We start from the raw sequence: 19,979 nt of genomic DNA, 5'->3' as shown, positions 1-19,979 counted from the left end.
AGAAACCTCTATCTCTCAGGTTTTTCCTTGTTTCTTTGGCTGTAAGTATAACATTTTTCTAATTTCTACATTACACATTTCTTGCAGGACCTATTGCAAAAAATAATACAACTATAAAAAAGATTAGAAAGCTGATTTCAAGAATTAAATGTGAGCAGATTGGCTATGAGACGAATAGGATCAGGGAAAATAATGCCTTACAAATGTTTGAGGTTTGGAAGGATATGTGAGCAACCCCTGAAAAGAAACATTTTGAATGTTTGAGGAAACCATGTATTTTGGAGAAGTTTCTTCAGGGAATACTCATTTCCTTCTGTAAACTTATGCCCTATGTTTTGTTTTAAACATGGAAAACTGGAATTAAAAACCCCTGAAAAAACTAAAGTACTGTTAAAATAATCTTAATAAGTTGCAGGCTGGCATTACTGCATCCTGCTGTGTTAAGAAGCAAAGCTTGAGTCTGACTTGAATCACTGTGTAAGGCTCAAAGTTAGGAACTGTAGGATAATGTTCTGGCTTCCAAGGAAAGCTTCAGGTATTGTTTCAGATCAAGCACTTTGTGGCAACTGGCCTACTGTGATACTATACTCTGAAGTGCAGTATCCCTTTCAGGATGTTTAAATACAGCTAATAAAACAAGGTAACAGAAAGGACCGTTCTGTACTGCCCAGCAGTAGCAGCCAAGACTACCTGTGAATCTCCACAGTATCCACAACAACCTGCAGATCTTATCAGCTGGCCAAGAAGCACATGAACGCACATAATGGGATGCAGATAATGTGAATGAATGGAAACAGACATGTTGGTCATATGATTTCCTGTTTGTACATTTTCATGGTGACACTGGGCAAAGAATGCTGGCCCTCATCTGAATTCCTTCAGTGGGCTACTTGACATTGCCTAGATATGCAAGAGGAGCACAGAATGAGGAAGTTCCTGGGATCACAGAGACTTCTGACAAACTTCTACCCCCTGGAGTGATGTATGGCCATTTTAGCTGATGGTTGAGGAGCATTGTACATAAAGAAGTGTCAAGGAAAAATCCATACAAGACTTGAGCAGGAAGCTTTGGAAAAAACAAAGGTGGCTGTAGCCTTGCACAACAGTGATAGGAATGCATCATGTTCTTTGTCTTCCTTCAGAAAGGTTAAGTAAATATGCACAAATATGTTTGATTTCTACTCCAAGAGAGGAATAGCTGGATTGTGTCCTACACTGCCGTTAGAAGATGGTCCCTCAGGATCCTACTCCCACTCAGCTTTCAAGGAAGACAGCTTGTCAGGTGGCCCTGATAGCTTTTATTGTGGATAGAAGTTCTGCTGTTGAAGAGGTTTGCTTAAGGCCTTGTTTGGGCTCCTGGCCTTTCACCAAGATTTAGAAGAAACAGATACTCCTACAGTAGGTGTTAGCTCTACTAAGAAAAGTCTTTTGATCTATCTTGTTTATCCATTAAACAGGCATAGTGTCTGTCAGAGAAGTGGGGGAAAAAAGTGTTCCTTGGGTTGCCTTATCCTACACTGCTACTACCATTGCCCAGCCAAGTTAAGACCACATGTAGGTGTGAATGGGTACTTGCATGCCCCTAGTTCATTTTTTGGGACAGTTATGGTTCATTTTAGCACATCAGCCAGTAAGAAGATTCCAAAGATGAAGGAGGCTGGAAGCTTGTCACTTCTGGCAACTCAAGAAAAGCTGTACTCCATTAGTGGTTCAGCAATTGCAGAAGGCTGGGTACAGGTGAGGGAAATTACCCCCTGTCAGTGGAGGCACTGGGGCCACCTGAACATTCATCTGTCTGCACAGATGGTAATTACCAGAGACTGTCCCCTGGGTAGGGCAGAGGCACCCCTCTGCTAATCTGACTTGATGTCTGGGGAGATGTGAAAAGCCAGCCAAGGACTGTCTGGCCCTCTATTACACTGTGCTGAACCTCAGAGGGATGAGAAGGGCTGAAAACAAAAGGAAAGTGAAGGAAAACATGGACCCACTGCTCAGTGGGGGAGGGAACCAAATGACAAAGCATATGGAAAAGAATGAGATGTTGGGTTATGAAGGAGACATTGTTACTAACCTTAAATTTCATTGGAAGTTATGGGTAAGGTCTGTTTGGCCTCCCAGTTCTCTGAGCCTTCTAGGGGAGTTGGTGGGGAATGTAACGTTACCCACAGCAGTGGAGGATGCAGCTAGGGAGTACTTGGACAGATTGGGCATATACAAGTCCGTGGTGTCCTAGGATGGGATGCATCCTTGCACGTGGAGGGAGTTAGCCAATGTCACTGTAAGGCTGTGCTCTGTCATCTTTGAAAGATCATGGTGATCAGGGAAGGATCCTGGTGACTACAAGAAGGCAAACATTGCACCTGTCCTAAGAAGGGCAAGAAGCAGGATATAGGGAAATAGAGACTAATCGGTTTCATTTTAGCCTGTGGAAGGGTTGTGGAGCAAATCTTTCTCAAAGCTGTTTTCAGGGACATGAAGGATACAATGTCTTGGAACAGCCAGCACAGATTTACTGAGGGGAGATCATGCCTGATACGCCTGTTGCCTTCTGCAGTGAGATGGCTGGCTGTGTGGCTAAAGGGCAGAGTTGTATGACTTTGGCAGAGCCATTGACATAGTCTCTTGCAGTATCCTGATAGCCTAACTGCAGAGAGATATGGGCTGGAGAAGTGTAGAAAGATGTGGCTGGAAAATTCCCTGGGTCTTTGGGCTTAAAGGATGATAGTAACACAAATTCCAGCTGGTGCCCCTGAGAGATTGGTACTGGACTCGATACTGTGTAACGTCCTTGTTAACAACCTGGATGGTGGGATTGAATGTGCTCTCAGCAAGTTCGCAGGCAGAGTGGTTGGTATCTTGGAGGGCAGGGCTGCTATTCAGAGAGAGCCAGACAGGTTGGGAAATGTGCTGCCGGAACTATCGTGATGTTCCACAAAGGCAAACGCAAAGTCTGTCATTTTATAGGATAACCACATAGAGCATCCAGGCTGGGAGCTGGCTGGGTGGAAAGCAGTTTTGTAGGAAAGGACCTGGAAATCCTGGCAGACAGCCAATCATGTATTGAGCTGTAATAGCAGGGGTGTAGCCAGAAGGTCAAGAGAAGTAAGGGGTTATTGCCCTCTGTTTGGCACATGTGATATTGCAGCTGCAGGACTGTGTCCAGTTTTGACTCCCCAAAATACTGGAGTACTGCAGCAGGATACCTAGATGCCTGGGGGCTGAAACACATGATCTGTGAAGAGAAGATGAGGGAGCTTAGCTTCAGCGAGAGAGATTGAAGGGGAGATTCTATTGCTTTCTACAGCTATCTAGTGGTAGGATGTAGAGAAGATGGAGCCAACTCTTCTTAGAGGATTCACACAGGAACGACATAGTAAAACATGCTAATCCTTGGAAAAGTAGTGACATGGGGACCTTAACTTTTTTTATTAAAACCAAAAAAGTAGGAAAATGAGCTTTCAATTAAAAAGCGAGGAGGAGGGCTTATCTTGAAAGCCATAAGATCAATTAATATGTTTTCAGCGATGAAAAAGCCAATTACTTGGATTTTCAAATTTCTTTTGAAGAGCAGCTGCATAGTTATATTACTGGAATTAATTTAATTTAGTGTTGCTTTGGCTTTTCCTTGATTCAGCAACATACTGCTTTGAAAGACTCCAGGATGAATAATGAAAGTAGTGCTGCAAAGCAGCAGTCAATAGATCAAATCTAGGGAGGTATGTGCAAAGCTTAGATTTGAGGTGCCATAGGAGTGCTGACATTCATGCATGTTCTGATTTATACAGTATTGACAGGGTACTTTGAAGATTAATATGCTCACACTGCTGATTTTATTCTTGTAAGGCCTGTTATAAAGTTGTGGTTTTGGTTTTTTCATTGTACTCATTTTCATAACATGTTGCTTGGGTCTTGTGTTCAGAGATCCATTCTGTTTGAAACACTAGGTCGTGTAAGAGTATTTCAGCCTTTAAGCAAGCAGGTCTCTGACCCCGTAATCGCTGTGGGTATTTGGGAGGGAGGTTCTGCATCAGGTAAAAATCAGGTTTTTGATGCATGAAAATATTTTCAGTCTCTTAATACTATTTGCTATTGATGAGCCTGGATGTTTCCCTTCAGGTGCTTCAACAGTCCTCTTGTGATTTTGTTTTCACATCTAATGCAGAGAGAGAGAAAAAGGTTTTTGTTTGGGTTTTGTTGTTGTTGGGTTGTTTTGTTTGTTTTATTTTGTGCTGTGAGTTACTGTGCTGTTCACTGTGTTTCTTCACCAGTGTATTGAGACGTACTATTACCCTTCTCACTCAGTTGGCAAAAGGGATGGCATCTAATGCAGCTCTGGAAACACAAGTGAACGATGCTGCGGAAGCAGCCAGAAAATACATGGCTGAAAATGAAAGGCTGCAGGAGGTATCTTTGAACTTTTTAGTTGTTTTCGTAATGAACAAGTAGTTAGTACAAAATACTCTGGGGGTGGTTTGCTACTGAATAATGTTCACTGATTTTTCTTCTTCTGGTGGAAAAAGGAAGTGCAGTGTTCTCAGAGTATGTAATTCAGAATACAAATTTCAGTAGCATTTTATTAACAAAGGAAACTAAAGTAATCAAATAAAAAGGAAGTTCTGTCTTTTCAGTACAAATTTCATCATAGTAATAGCGTTCTTAAAATATCTCTCTTAATTTAATCATAGCAAAGTAGGGGTTGACACTAAATTTATTCTTTTAATCCTAAACAGTTGGCTGTTTAGGTCAGGATTATAGCAGTCCACTACAGAAAAGCCTACAGTATAGCTGTTTCTTCTAAACATGACATGCTCCAGTTTTGAAATATCTTTTCTAACATAAAATTGGTCTTTTGTATTTATTGTATTTTGTATTCTTGCTTCTGTTTTTATGGTGGGTCAGCCAATTTACCAATACCTTCCTTTCTCAGTAAGGCACTGGCATAGTGTTGTGGCTTAACCCAACAGACACCTAAACATTACACAGCCCTTCGCTCATTCCTACCCCCCCAAGTGGTATGAGGGAGACAGTGGGGAGGGGGGGTATGCAAGTAAAATTCGTGGGTTGAGATAAAGGCAGTTTACTAGGACAGAAAAGGAAGGGAAAATAATAATCAGATGATAAAATAGCATACAAAACAAGTGATGCACAATGCAATTGCTCACCACCTGCCGACCGATGCCCAGCCAGCTCCCGAGCAGCGGTCCCCAGCCAGCTTTCCCCCTGGTTCGTGTACTGAGCATGATGTCAAAGGTATGAATATCCCTTTGGCCAATTGGAGTCAGCTGTCCTGCCTGTGTCCCCTCCCAGCTTCTTGTGCTCCCCCAGCTTCCTTGTTGGCAGGGCAGTAGGAGAAGCTGAAAAGTTCTTGACCTAGTGTAAGTACTGCTCAACAACAACTAAATCATCAGTGTGTTATCAATGCTATTCTCATCCTAAATCCAAAACATGCACTATACCAGCTACTAGGAAGAAAATTAACTCTGTCCCAGCCAAAAGCAGGACGTGTAGTATTAATGAGGATTTTACAAAATTTTTTACTTAAAATACTACTTTTGTGAGAAGAATGGAGAAAAGTAAGCTGTCATTTGTTTGTTGTGCTGCAATGTACAGTTGTATGCAGGAGAGGAAGTCAGCAAAGATAATAAGGATAATTGTATGAAATGTTTCCTCATAACTGGTTAGCTTGACTTCTGTTGGAAGAGATTGAACCATAATCTAGAGTGCAGATAGCCAGGATATGAAGACTTTTTACAGCATTCTTCAGTCTGGCACATTGTCAAAACAAAATTCACTGCAGGTGTGCACTGGTCTCCTTCCAGTTTGTAGCAGTGTTTATAGTTACCTGCACTGTATTTTTTTTTTTTTAATGAATCTTCAGACAAAGGGAACAGACTGGACAAAAAGTACTAGAAGAGATGCAAAAAAATCCAGTTGTTTGAGAGGTGTCCTAAAACAAGGTTCACTGGAGTGTGTGTTAGGTATTTCTCAAATATTAAATGAATCATTCTGGGATTTGGTATTTTGTCAAAATGATCCAAAGTCCCTCTTTCAGACATAGAATTTGTCTTTACTGCATGTTGCTACTTCCCTCCCACCCCCCCGTCCTGTTGGGACTTGGCCAAAAGTTCTCTTTTCGTTCTGCTTTCACGTTCTCTTAGCAACACTTAGCTGCTTGTAAGTGATAGCCAGAAACTGGAAACTGTATTCCTGTCTGTTTCTATTTGTGTGTTTAATTGCATGGTTTGCAAAACCAGTGGTAGCCACAGGCACGGCCAGCATGCTGTGGCTGCATCGTCATTGCACTGGAAATGCATAGTGTTCAGAACTGGCTTATTTTAACTTCATAGTCACTGTGATTTAGGCTTGGCCCCCTGCATTTGTGTTCATTTATAAGCATGCTTCATTCCACCATCAGAGAGAGGTAAGAGCAATTGCACAGAGGGCACAGGCTGTGAGTAGAAACACTGTAAGTTTACTCTAGTGTGCTAGGCCTGCACTGTCTCCTGGTCAGCGTTTTCATGGAGCACAGGACTTAGGATAAACATTTACAGAAATAACTGTTCGTGTATTAATAGAAAGAAGTGAGTACAAAGTAGAGAAGGCAATCTGTGGCCAGCAGTCAAATGCAGTCTCTACTCTTTGGTTAAATTGGTTCTGGAAAATTTTCTTCAGCTCTTTTCTTTGGATTATTTACCAGTCTTTATAAACAGTTCTTTTCCTTCTTCCTAAAGTTGTCTTTCCCTTCTGCTCCCACCTGTGCCCAGTAAGCTCAAATACCACAAGTTCACCTAACATCATCTTTTGTAACAGAGATGGTGCTTGGTTGGATAATAGAGGTTGTATGAGCAAAGGGTCTAACTAAGGGGTCTAGCCCTTAACATAGAATCATAGAATGGTTTGGGTTGGAAGGGACCTTAAAGATCATCTAGTTCCAGCCCCCCTGCTATGGGCAGGGACACCTTCCACTAGACCAGGTTACTCAAAGCCACATCCAGCCTGGCCTTGAAGACAGCCAGGGATGGGGCATCCACAACATCTCTGGGCAACCTGTTCCTGTGCCTCACCACCCTCTCTGTGAAGAATTTCTTCCTGATATCTAATCTAAACCTCCCTGATTTCACTTTGTACCCATTACCCCTTGTCCTATCACTACAGGCTCTTGTAAAAAGTCCTCTCCCAGTACTCTTGTAAGCCCCCTTCAGATACTGGAAAGCTGCAATGAGGTCTCCTCGGAGCCTCCTCTTCTCCAGGCTGAACAAGCCCAATTCTTGCAGCCTTTCGTCATAGGAGAGGTGCTCCAGCCCTCTGATCATCTTCGTGGCCTCCTCTGGATTCACTCCAAGTGGGCAATATCCTTCTGATGTTGAGGGTTCCACAGCTGAATGCAGCACTCCAGGTGGGGTCTCACCAGAGCAGAGTACAGGGGCAGAATCACCTCCCTCGACCTGCTGGCCACACTTCTCTGGATAGGATACTTTGTCATCAATAGCAATTGCCTTAATGGTAAGAGTGTGCTTAAGTACAGTAGAACACTCCCTGTACTCTGAAAATGTTGGCTCTGTAAGTATTAGACAAGAGCAGGGCTCTTCCTGAATCCTTTCCTAGGTGTGGGTTTTTTTTTTTTTCTTGAATTTCAGTGGAAATCTAATCTGCATGTTGAGGACTGAAGAAGTAGCTGCAGACCATTAAGGAGAGATTTGTGATGTATTACATGATTTAAATCAGAATAAATTATTAGAACAAGTCGCACATAAACATGGCAGTGTTCTGTCACTTGCAGTCCCAGTGTATGTCTTCTGGAAAAGCCATTTATAGCCTAAACAGAAGCTGTGGGCTTCACGCAGAGAAACAAAATACTCTTACACAGGAGATAATGCCATACTGTTCCAAGTGTGCCATTATTATCAACTTAAAACATTGATAGTTTTTTTTCCCTCTTCCTCCCCCACCCCAAATGACATATCTGCCTGTGTCATGTTGGCATTTGATAAAACCAGTCACTTTGCAAGATCAAGGCTCACATTCTCTGGTGGTTTTGGCATTAACGTCAGACTAATGAAAACAAAACTAACTAACAACTGTGGTTTTTAATAGGCCTTGAGCGAAAAAGGAAGCAGTAAAAATAAAGAGTCAGCAGAAGCAACTGATGAAAAGTTGAAGAAGGAAGTTGAATATCTGAAAGAAGAGCTACAGAAGACATCAGATGGCAAGTATTGGTTAGGACTCTGCAATTAAAAAGATGATTTCAACAGTGGTGTTAAAAATGTATTCTAGGTATGGCATTAACTGACTATCAGTTTACAGAACGCTTGGGGTTTCTTTACATTTGACTAAGAACTGGAAAAACATGCCACTGCTATCCCCATATTTTAGTAAATATTGTCATTATGAAAATGACTACAGTGTAATTTGAACACCTCAGATAAATTGTATTTATCTGATCATCCATGTCATGCATATCAATCCCCGTATAAAATGGGGAAGTATGTGGTTGAGGCTTTTTCTGTAAAGGAAGGTTTCAGCCAGATAGCAGAGAAGTCCTTGCCTACTATTCTAAATGTATATGTCTCCTGCAGCAGAGGTGTGAGAGGGTTTTTTGTCTACAAGGAAACATGCCTTGCAATTTGTAACATAATACTTCTGTTAGCAGGTTCCGTGTTTAAGGTTTTGGTTGTCAAAACTTCTTTCTTGGCAACCCAAATTGAGATGGAAGCAGATTTTACCTGTTTGGTTCTGTCTCACTGGGATCTGTCAAGGTGTGTGATACTTGACCTGCTCATCTGAAATCAGTGTTTTTAAGATAACACTGCCTGTGACCTTGTAAGCATTAATCAGATGTTCTGACTGTAACAAAATACAGATTTTTTTGGTACCAGATAGCATAGCATGTTTTCATCAAAACACAGCCCTACTTTCACGTTGCATGGCACTGCTGCAAAGCTGTAAAAATAACAACAAATATTTCATGAATCAATTTTTCTTGGAAAGATGAACAAAAACTGCAGAACAGCTGTTTTCAGCTGGGCTTAAAGCAACAAGAATCTTTAAACAGAGAGTCTCATTAGTTCACATTCTCAGGCAGGTTTGATGGTGGGTTTTCCCTCTCCTGCTGTTTTCTTAAAGGAAGGGGAGAAAACTGCCTTTGAAGTGACAGGATCAATGAAAACCTTGAATTCATATGTCTTATTTAGACTAAGAGGCGGTATGTAACACTAATATAGGGTAAGCTTTTCAGTCAGGAGGGCTAGAGAGCACTAAGGAATAAATACATTTACCACATGCTGCTCCAACTGCGTTCTCCCTGCGGGCTGTTGTCCATCCAAAAGATGTATAAATTAAGGCATGCTTGAGTCTTTTGTTGGGGGGTAACGTGGGGGAGAGAGGGTCTTTTTAAGGAATGAATAGAAAAGTAGTTACAACCCTTCCCCTGATGCCATCCCCCTCACCAGCCAAGGCAGAAAAGCCCATGGTTATATTAATTACATGTCAGCTAGACGGTGTCTATCTTACTTTTTCCTAAGTTTCTAAGCAAACTGATAGCCAGCAAGCCTAAAACACTTGGTAGTAAGCACATCTGTAGCACAGCTTTCTGTGGAGTGGTAGAGATTTAATATGAATTGAATTTACTCTGGGTTGTTTTTCTTTTTTTAAAACTCTTCCAGTGGAGCAGGTGAATGGAGTTTCATGCTTGCTGAGTGCGAGTAATGCATCACACAAAATCAAAGTTGAGATTGAAAAGCTTGTTTTACCTCTTTAGCAGTTTATTTCATGCCGTGGAGCTCACGGGACCAAAGTAATCTTTCCTTTGTGTTCACAAAGTCCAGTCCATGCAGTTTTGTGGGGGTATTTCGGAGGCAGGAGGGGGTTGAAGGGTGTGGGGCTGTTACACTGTAATGGAACAAGGCAGAACTAGTGTAAAAAGGAAAACTTTACTGGTTTGGGGTTTTTTTGGGAAGGGTTCTTTTTGTTTGTTTGTTTTTCAGCTATATCATCAGTAAGTCGTAAACTTGGATTTTGTTCTTGTTTGGTTGAGGTTTTGGCTTTTTTGCTGCTTGGATGAAAAAAAAAAAGTGGGGTATTTTTGATTCTGATTTTTGGTGGGGTTTTTTTCCCAAATATCCATTGTTATGGTCTGGTACATTTGTTAAGCTACTTATGTGTGGTGATAGGGTGATGTGTTACTTTATAGCAGGCCATGTGTTGAAAGGTGCATTACCTTAACATAGTGGCACCCAGGAGGAGTCCTAACTGTTAAGTCTGCTTCCTAAATGTAAGTCTGCTCCACGTTTGAATAGTGAAGTTTAGTGTCAGATTAGTGCTGTGACTTCAGGGAAGAACCAAATTTTCTCTGAGGTTTTGACCCGCTATTTACAACTTCTGGCAGGAAAATACTCTATGTAACCTATTTCTGAAATTCTGAGTGAAATTATAGTGTAGACATTAGTTATTGCAGACTTTCAGGAGACTCATCTCTAGTTCTTCAGCTTTCTACCTTTTAGAGGAAATACAGTCTACCTTACGCTTTTGGGGTTTTTTCTGTCCGCTTAACCATAAGTGAAATTCTAAGTTAAGAAGACATTTTGCCACCTGCTGTGCTCTGGCCAGGTGTGGAGGAAGAATGAAAATAGAAGACAGAGTGAGTAGTGAAATTACTCAAATCTGAGGAAAGGTTGGAAATGAGTGACAAAGACTGCAGCCAAATTTGTTTACTTTTTAGACGACTTTCCTATCCCCCTTGATGCCCTTTTTTGCTTTATTGTGGAAGTGAAGGGGGATACTTCTTCACTACTTTATTGCAGACCTACATACTGGGGGCTTTGTAGGCATCCAGCAGTGGGGCTAGCACTTTCAGAGCCTAAATCCATTTTTGGCATACCTGGACATGTAATAACATGACTGTTCAGAAACCTCCTGAGATGGTATTTTACTGATAACACTTGCGTATTATGAAAAACGTCTCACTGATACTTAGAAATAAATATACGTACTCTTAGGAGCACCCAGTGCAGATGAGAGAGTGTTTCTCCTGCTACACTTAGACATATTTCTAACAAAATGTTGATTCAGATAATTAAAGGCTCTCGGTTTGGCTGTTGGTCTCAGACCTATAGGAATTTTCTGGGGAAAGAAGAGATGCTATGATACTGTTTCATTTTGTTAGCTTTGAAAATGATCCAAAAAGCTACAGGAAAACAGTCAGTCTGCAACAGGACATGAGGTCAGAGTCAGAGAAGGTACGTGAAGCAACTGTCCTTACAGTGGTCCTTGGGTTGGGAGCAGGAACGGGACTTTCGGTGTTCTAACTTTCTCTTCCCACTCACACACTGTGGAAATGCTGATGTGTGAAATGTCCATTTGTTGTTATGGGACCCTCTGGGCAGGGGAGACTTCTGCAATGCTGTACTGTTTCACCTTCTGTCGGGTCTTTTTTTTTTTTTTTTTGGTGACACCATCCTGGTGCATGGTAAAGGCTACAGCTTCATTTACACAACAGAAATTTACTCAGAACATCTAGTATTGTTCAAGTCTGGCAGCAGAACATACTGGTAGGAGACTCCTGTCCAGCTCGTTGGCCCCTCACTCTCCGAACAGTGTATTGTGGCAGTGATGTGCACCTAAACCTTCTGCTGGCATCTGATGGAGCGTGACAGGCACTGCGGTCCCCAGCATCGGTGTGCAGTTATTGAGCTGTGACCCTATTGCGTCTTTGAGCTGAGCCTGTAAGTGCCACATTGAGACAAAATCCAGAGATCACCTTTTTTGCCTGTGCATGAAATCCATTAGGATTTCACTTTGTGAAAAGTGTTCTGACTCTCCAAAGTCACTTAGGTACTTTTGAACTTTAGTTCAACTTTTTCAGCAAATACACTATACATTGTTGTCGCAGGCGTACAGTGGGGCAGGAGGAAATTTCTGTGCATCCTTTAATGAGGTTTGTTTGGTGTACAGAATGTGTCACAAGTGCTTTTTGTTTCATGGTTGCATAGTGCTGTAGGAGACAGGAGCAAGAACAATAATTCATGTGGAGGGCTGGTTTTGAAATAGCTCTTAGTTGTTGACTATTCTAGAAAGTATGCGCATACAGATGTATGACTCTCACGTAAATGCTAAGATCGTTACATTTTAGAAAGATGCAACAATACAGACACTGGGAATACATTTCGTAGAGCTGTTGCTGCTGGTAAGAGTTCAGCTCAGCCTTTGTGTTGCTAGGCAGGCTGTGCCGTGTTTGAAAACTACATTTATGTTGAGCTCCACTGAAACACTCCAGTTTTTAAAAACAAACCAACCCCCCAAAAAAACCCAAACTATCAGCTTTCTTTTGTAAGCTGGGAATAGGAGGTGGAAGTTAAAAGAATTGGCCGCAGTCTCCTGTTAGCCAGTGGCAGAGGGAAGTTTAGAAACAAAGTCCATCTTCCTTAACTTTACTTTTTAACTGTGAGATCATAACCTTGGTGGGAGCCATGCACAATGTCACATGCAACAAGAGTTGCTCTTATTTGCTGATTCGAAGGGATGACACTGTGTACAGCAAGCGTAGGTTTGCTATACGAGGCCATTTATGCCATCTGAAGATGCTGCAACAACCCTTTTGTAACAAAATTTCACTTGAGGTTGTGGAAGGTACTTGGAGGAAATTTGTGTGTAATTTTTGGCCCTGCCTTCTCTTCTTAAACTTTATCTGGCCATTATGTATTAAGGAGAGAATTCAGAATTAGTACGGAATTACTTGACTAGAGTTGTGTTCCCAGCTTTACAGCGTATTTATTGGCAAATCTCTTGTCCTGTCAGTGCCTAAATTCTTAAGTGTGAATAGCTCTTTCTCAGCTTGAAGACTCTTAAAAGAGAGGGGTCTTTTCTTGGTCCTAAAGTACTGAAAATCATTTGGGTTTTAGACTTGTGTTGTGAACGATGCTAATTTAAGTTCCAGATCGTTTCCTTAGTAGCAAGCACTGTAACTCCAGTGATTTAGTCAGACCAGGACTAGTAGTTGTGCAGGGAAATGCCCAAAGAATCATTGGTTGCTTTTGTTGCTGTTTGATTTTGTTTTACTGTTTGGTTGTCCATCCGTGTTGAAATGAGACGGTAATAGAAATGCTGCAGCTTCTGGGCTGTGGTAACCTCTTCAGAGCAATTTTGTTACTCATCCTACTTCAGCTTTAAAGGAATCTGAAGTAAACTATCTATCCTGTAACAGGATACAGAGAATGTGGTAGGGGAAGGACAAACTCTCTACTTTTCCCAGACTGTACATGTTGCATTAAGTGTACATTTACATTTAGTGTAAAGGGATAAGGTTTTCCATAAATGTCTTCTGGTGATATACTGCCCTAAGAATATTTTGTTGATTTTTCTTTGAATGGAAGGAATGAAAAAGGATGGCCCACCTCTCAGTACTGAGGCTGGATTCCAGTTTTGGAACTTACTGACTGTTCCTCTCAGTAGTTACTGCATTAACGCTAATAGTGCATTCTTGTAGAAGCAGCTTTTTCTTTGAATGGAAGGAATGAAAAAGGATGGCCCACCTCTCAGTACTGAGGCTGGATTCCAGTTTTGGAACTTACTGACTGTTCCTCTCAGTAGTTACTGCATTAACGCTAATAGTGCATTCTTGTAGAAGCAGCATTCTCACCTGCTGCCTGCTCATGCATTTACTTGGTAGGAACTACCAGCTGTTGGGTTTTGCTTGCTGCCAGTCCAGCTGTTCTGCCTCCTGTGAGGCAAAGTAACAGGCCAGATGGAAGGCAGAAATAATAACTGGCTGTATTGTGCACACAAAGGATGTTCTGTTTTCTGCTGGATCAGTGTTCATATGATTCGATCCATATGACGAACAGTATACCTGCACGATCAACTGCAGTGTTCATGCACTTGGCCAAGTAGTTGAGCAGTGATGTATGGATGGTCTCTGTTGCTTGACAAGACAACATACAGAGAAGCTGGTGCGCTGGGGAATTCATGTTATCGAAGGTGTGATGCTTCTTTTTATTGTGTGACCCCATCAGGAATGAGTCTGGGTTTGGTTTTTGTTTTTCCATGGCGAGGGGGGTGTGGGTTTTTTTTGTCCATAGCCAACACAGGTGGAAAGGACAATCTGTTCTTTGCTCTTTCTTTGAGGGTTAGGCGAGGTGTTCGTGTCATGCATCTGTTTTGGTCAAAACATTGAAACAATGCAGTGGCTTGTTTGCTTTCTTGGTTTGCAGATACTTTTAGATATTTTTTTCATGTTTCAAAGATATAGTAGTTTTTAGTTGCAACTGAAGTACTGTGCTGCTGCTTATAAACAGCTAAGTAGTATCAAATTAATAACATTGAGTTACAACTTCTTAAGAAATGAGATATTGTTAACTTTAACTATGTAAAAGAATGTTGAAACAAAGGCACAATTCCATACTCCTATCTGTGTAAGAGTATGGAAATGAAAGAAAGGGTGTAAAGAGATGAGACAAATTTTGGACTGTGTTGGACTCAATAGACAAAAGTGTCATTAACTTTAGTAGACCAGAATTTCAGGCTAGGTAAAAGTCCTATTGCTGGAAAACCATTTGCAGGCTCTTAAAGTAAGATTGATTTTTGAATCTATACATTGATTAATTAATTAAAACTAGCAGAAATGCTGGGGGAGGGAGTCTTTCTCTTTGGATGTAAGAGTGGTCAAATCTCTTGTGTCCTGACATTTCAGGAACTAGCTCCTAGAGCAATCCATGATTCAGACCAGAGTGCTTGTAGCTAGGTGCTTAAAAAAAAACACATCTCGCTCTTCATGTTTTGAGACCAGGCTCTTCACAGAGGTGCTGCAATTCTTGACTGTTCTGGAGGTCTCTGGGAAAGAACAGTGTATTTCAAGGAGCTCACAGAATCTCTTGTGTCCTGACATTTCAGGAACTAGCTCCTAGAGCAATCCATGATTCAGACCAGAGTGCTTGTAGCTAGGTGCTTAAAAAAAAACACATCTCGCTCTTCATGTTTTGAGACCAGGCTCTTCACAGAGGTGCTGCAATTCTTGACTGTTCTGGAGGTCTCTGGGAAAGAACAGTGTATTTCAAGGAGCTCACAGTTGATGGATTTTTTTTTTTTTTTTTTTTGGAACACGGGAAATTGCAGATGTGTCTTTTTTTCTACCACTGAGATTTGTGTTTCTAAACATGGTTATGTGAGGCAGCCTTGTAGGTCATTAACAGTGATTCTGTTTTAACATGAATAAATCAACCTTTAGGGTATGCCTGTGCTGCTACAGCAGAGAAGTATAAAGATACCTGAGATACCTATAGCAGAGCAATATAAAAATATCTAAATTACCTTCCTTGCATGCTTGCAGCTTAGGAGTAATGGCTTTTTAAAACTTCATGCTAATTTACGCTGCATTGTAAATTAGCCCCTATGGAGTCCTGGGCTGGTTTGTACTGCAGCATAGGCGTGCTCTCAGTTTATTGCTGTTGAGATTGTGAGTAGAGTACTAATTACTTTTTCTCATGTTAAAAACCTGTTCACAGTTGTCTATCCTACCACCACCATCTCTACCCTCTCATCCACAAAGTAATGCTTCTAATTAATTAACTCATGCATGGTGCAAAATATGTAACAGGGTGAAAAGGGGGGTGTATGCACCTATAATAACCTATTATCTCTCTCTGATTTTCCACGCTTTTTATAAACAGCCTCAGTTGCTTTGCTAAAATCTTGCCCATTGTTTGAGTTCCCTCTTTGTTTTAAGAGGGCTGACAGTTTTGGTTTTGGAGTTGTAGGGTTTTGATTTTCCAGAATTGTCTTCTGTCAACAGTTCATTGGTCTTGCCCCTACCTCTTACAGCCCCTTCCTCTTCCTTGTGCTGCTCTTCCTGAATACATGTCACTCTATTTGCCCTCCCTTTCCTGCACATCTCTTCCTGTGTCCATCTATTTTAAATGTAAGCTTTGGTTTTGAGGAAGGACTGTCTAGTGCCGTGGAGCCCTAATACATAACTAGGGCTCTGAGGAACTGCAGGAATACATGTAATAATTAAAACACTACTTCTGATATTTTGCAGCTCTCCGCAAAGCAAATAATGAAGTGACTGCAGTTAAACAGCAGTCTGAAGGCCTTAGAAAAGAGTATGATCATCTGATGAAAGAATATGAACAGCTTCAGGTAAGTGGTTCTGCACAGTGTTCTGAAATTGTACCAACAAAATTCTGCTTGTTGGGTATGTATTATGCAAGTGAATTTACCAAAATCTTTAGTACAGCATAACGTTGAAATGGACAGCGTTCCTTAAACTTCATCAAAAGAGTAGAATTTTGGTTTTCAGGGACTGGATAGCAAAGCTATTAGCACTTTGGTTTTTGCACTTTGGGTATCAAAGTTCAGGTCATCACGAGACTCGATTTTGCTGTCACTGGGAAGTAAGATTCAGATAGTTTTGCACGTGATGACCAAACTGAAAATGGTAGAAGTTGTGTGTGTGTGGTATATACATCATTTATAAAAGTAATTTTGTTTGCTCTTCAAACATGCTTTTGTAACACTGGATTGTAAATGTTGCAATACTGTTGATATGTAAGAACAAAAAAAACCCAACAAGCAGCCTAGGTTAAAACCAGGCTACTGTAAAAATTCAAACTGAAGTACAAAATTTTAAAAAATGGTAAGCAAAAACTGAATTAGCAGTTTGATTGGATTTGCATATGTGCATGGCTATTTTACCCATAATATGTACAGTAGCTATTTCTGGTGGAGCTGGGAGCTCTGCCTGTCCTTTTGTATGTTCCATGCCTAACGTTTGTCTGAGAATTCCACCAGAGTTTAATAAAAATGGAAGTTAACCTGTTTGCAAGTAATGGTCTTGGAGAAAATAAATGATCGATATTAAAATTACGGTGACCTGCTTTTCAAGAAGAGCTATTTGTTGGTCCTGTGTTAATAAAAATAAAATTTTAAAAGGTAAATTAGAGCAGGTTATATTTTTTTTTTCCTGTACTCTGTGAAGCTACTTACTGATGCCCAGCCTCACCCTACGCTCACTGAGATTGCTCACCTGATCTCTGTGTTCGAATTAAGACCACCGTGCATGTCCGATCTTTGTTGTGCTTCCCTGTGTAATGAGCCGTAGTAGGCCTGCTGCATTTCTAACAGTCTTGTGGTCTAGAACACACATCCTCACAGTTTTCTGTGTTTACTTCTGAATGGAAAGAACAGAAGGTACTGAGTACATGTAGATGCAGCTCCTGGGGATAAATCAGTTGATAGCAGAAAGTGTTTTCTGCGGTTTGGTGCCGTAACGTGAATGGGGAGCAGACGTAGGCTGCACGGCTGTTCCTGTACTAGGATCAGAGCACCTGTGGTGTTACGTGGGGGAGTATCGATGGGGCTGCAGCTTTGAAGGGCGCACAGCGAACAAGTCAGGCATGACTGCAAGGGGGCAAAGTATGGCATCTGGAGCGGACAATTTCTCATCTTGCCAAACATAAAATTCTACTTTAAATCTGTCTCTTTTCAGGACACTTTAAATGAAGCAGAAGACAAGAAAGACCTGTAGGTGCATCTAAGACGGATGGAATTGGTACAATTGCTTCAATGTGAAAAGCCTTGTGCGGTTTAGGTCCTTGATGAAGATCTGAAACAAAACTTGATTTTTCTGAAGAGCACATGCACTGCAGGTCACTATTCAGATTCCTCTAATATATCTTGGTTGCCAAAATACTCTGTGTTGCAAATAAAATGTTAAGTGGTTTACCTGGTTTACCATGGAGTTTGTCATTGCTCTTGTGCGGAGAAACTCAAAAAAATCTTTCAGCAACTTGACTGTTCTCCAAGCTTTTGCCTTCCAGAGTGGTAATGGTTTGGGCACCTTTAGCTTGTAGCATTTCAGCAAGGTTGTATATCACACTATATCATAAAACCACAATTACCTAAACCTCCTTTGTGACCCTGTTTGGAGTCTTCAAAGGTTCAGTTACCGGTGGGTTGAAGAAGCTGAAAGCTTCCTTCAGGAGTTCCGCTTCAGTAGACAATTGAATGTCAGTCAATCTAAGGAAAATAAAGGAGGAAAACTGCGTTTCTAAATCCATCTCACCAGCTTGTGACTTTCATTTAGCCACATGGAAGACTGTATTTTAACAAATGATATTCTGCATGGCTCTGGTTTATTTTTCTTTTAACATATTGGGTTATTTCAGTATTCATAACCAAAGTTTTGGATTGTCTGGTATTAACATTCTGTATTTTTACACTGTTTACATCTGTTTACTGTGTATGTGCCACCTAACTTCTTTTGCCTTGCTAAGTAAAAATTCTTTTTAAATGTAGATAGTTGGGTTTGTTTTGTTTTGTTTTCATGGATACGATACCTCGAATAATTGTGCACTGTTTTGCATAAGCCCTTTTTGGCATTCAGAAAGTTGTTCTGAGTTTCTTTTTTGTTAGTTGGTTCCAGTTTATATTTGAAAGTTGGATATGTTTGTTATATTAAAGGGATTGTGTAAGTTCATGAGTTTCTGGGTTTATTCATATAAATCTTTCAAAGATGCTGTCTCATCAGAGTTAGTAGGCATATAGGCAAAGAATAAAATACACTTCTAACTTGGTGGTATTTAATTTTTTCTGGAAAATACAGCCACCTTCATAGGGGTATTGTTGATTGCTCTGGAAATAGGACTTGTTCTGTTTAGAATTTAAACATAGCGTATTAAATCCTATGGAGCATATTAACATAGCATATAGAATAAGAAGGCATGTGCTTTTAAAAAGTACTTCATGCTTTATGAAGTAGTACAGGACGTGTTCTCAGCAAGTCTACAACAGTGGAGATTTGTTTATTCCTATCAAAACTTTCAGGAAAAGCTACAGATTTTAATATGTGCATACACACAGGTTTGGGTGATTGCTTTCTTCTTCTTGCCCTCCTTCTGAAATATTTAAAATTACAGCAGAATGTTATCTCCATTCTGATCTAAAGACTATAATTGGAAGCTTTAGGGGTATAACAGTAAGTGCTGGTTTTAGAACCAAAACCTCACCTGTTTGTCTTACTTTAAGACCTAGAACAAAAGCAAATATTTTTTTCCTGTTGCTATCTGCACATCAACTATCAAATGTTTCTTCCTATAGTACAAGTAAATAATTATGTAGATAATTAGCAACTTACAATAAAAGACATCATGCACTGGCTTCTTCATCCCTAAAAATTTATTTTAGAAAACATATGGAACAAAAGCTGGGTAGTTGTGAATGCACTGATAGTACTTCTTGAGAAGGAAGTCCAAATGCTTTACAGTCATTTTTGCTGTAGAACAATTTTTTTAGAGCAAATTTTGCTGTAGAGCATGACCGAAGAGTGCAGGAGTACCGAGTGGCATATACTGCTCCTTCAGAAGCTGAAACGATGACTGGTATTTTTAAATGTGCAACATCTGTTCAACAGGTGGTACTTGCAGGCTGCTCTCTGTAATCACATCAGTCACCTCAGCCTAGCGGTGTCCTGTGGGCTGCTTGGAAGATGGGTGACCCACTTGGTGAGAGATCGAGGAGAGAACGGCTTACAAACCAGAGAATGGTTTCCTTCGTTAAAAATTAGCGTGTGCTTAAAACCCAGGGACTTAACACTTTGCCATACTCAGTTTTTGTGCCACATCCGTTATTTGTATCACCAGATTTCCCTGTCACAGAGTAGAATGTGACCATCATCGTTTTCCTACGTCTGTTGTGGATGGTCACGCACGTTTGTCATCGTGTGCTCGACTCTTTGGAGTCCCAGATTTGTTCACATAATCTTCTCTTACACAGATTGAAAATATTCTGTAATATCTGCTTTGTAGATCTGTATTCTTGGAAAGAATGTGGTTCTTCTGTAAAATTAGAAGTAGATGCAGAAATTCCAGTAGATGACAAGTCTTTCAGCATATTTTTCATTTGCATTGTTTCACAATACTTGACACATGTTCAGAGCCTGCCAGGATCTGCGTTGGTCAACTTGAAGTATGGTTTTCTTGTCGGTACCCTTT

General features: G+C 40.7%; 1 protein-coding gene across 1 annotated transcript in view; it reads left to right on the top strand.

Moving 5' to 3' along the window:
• Positions 1-17,515, top strand: part of BCAP29 (B-cell receptor-associated protein 29) — a gene marked incomplete at its 5' end in the record, with an annotated part of 17,670 nt that extends 155 nt beyond the window's left edge. The window contains 5 exons of the mRNA XM_010147490.1: positions 3-41; positions 4,269-4,404; positions 8,095-8,206; positions 16,028-16,128; positions 17,477-17,515. Coding sequence (XP_010145792.1) covers positions 3-41; positions 4,269-4,404; positions 8,095-8,206; positions 16,028-16,128; positions 17,477-17,515 — 427 coding nt within the window. The remainder of the gene's footprint in view (positions 1-2; positions 42-4,268; positions 4,405-8,094; positions 8,207-16,027; positions 16,129-17,476) is intronic.
• Between the last annotated feature and the right edge of the window lie 2,464 nt (positions 17,516-19,979).

This window comes from Eurypyga helias, unplaced genomic scaffold (assembly GCF_000690775.1).
Source record: "Eurypyga helias isolate BGI_N326 unplaced genomic scaffold, ASM69077v1 scaffold8030, whole genome shotgun sequence".
In the NCBI taxonomy this organism is placed as follows: Eukaryota; Metazoa; Chordata; class Aves; order Eurypygiformes; family Eurypygidae; genus Eurypyga; species Eurypyga helias.
This window is presented reverse-complemented; position numbering and strand designations above follow the sequence as displayed.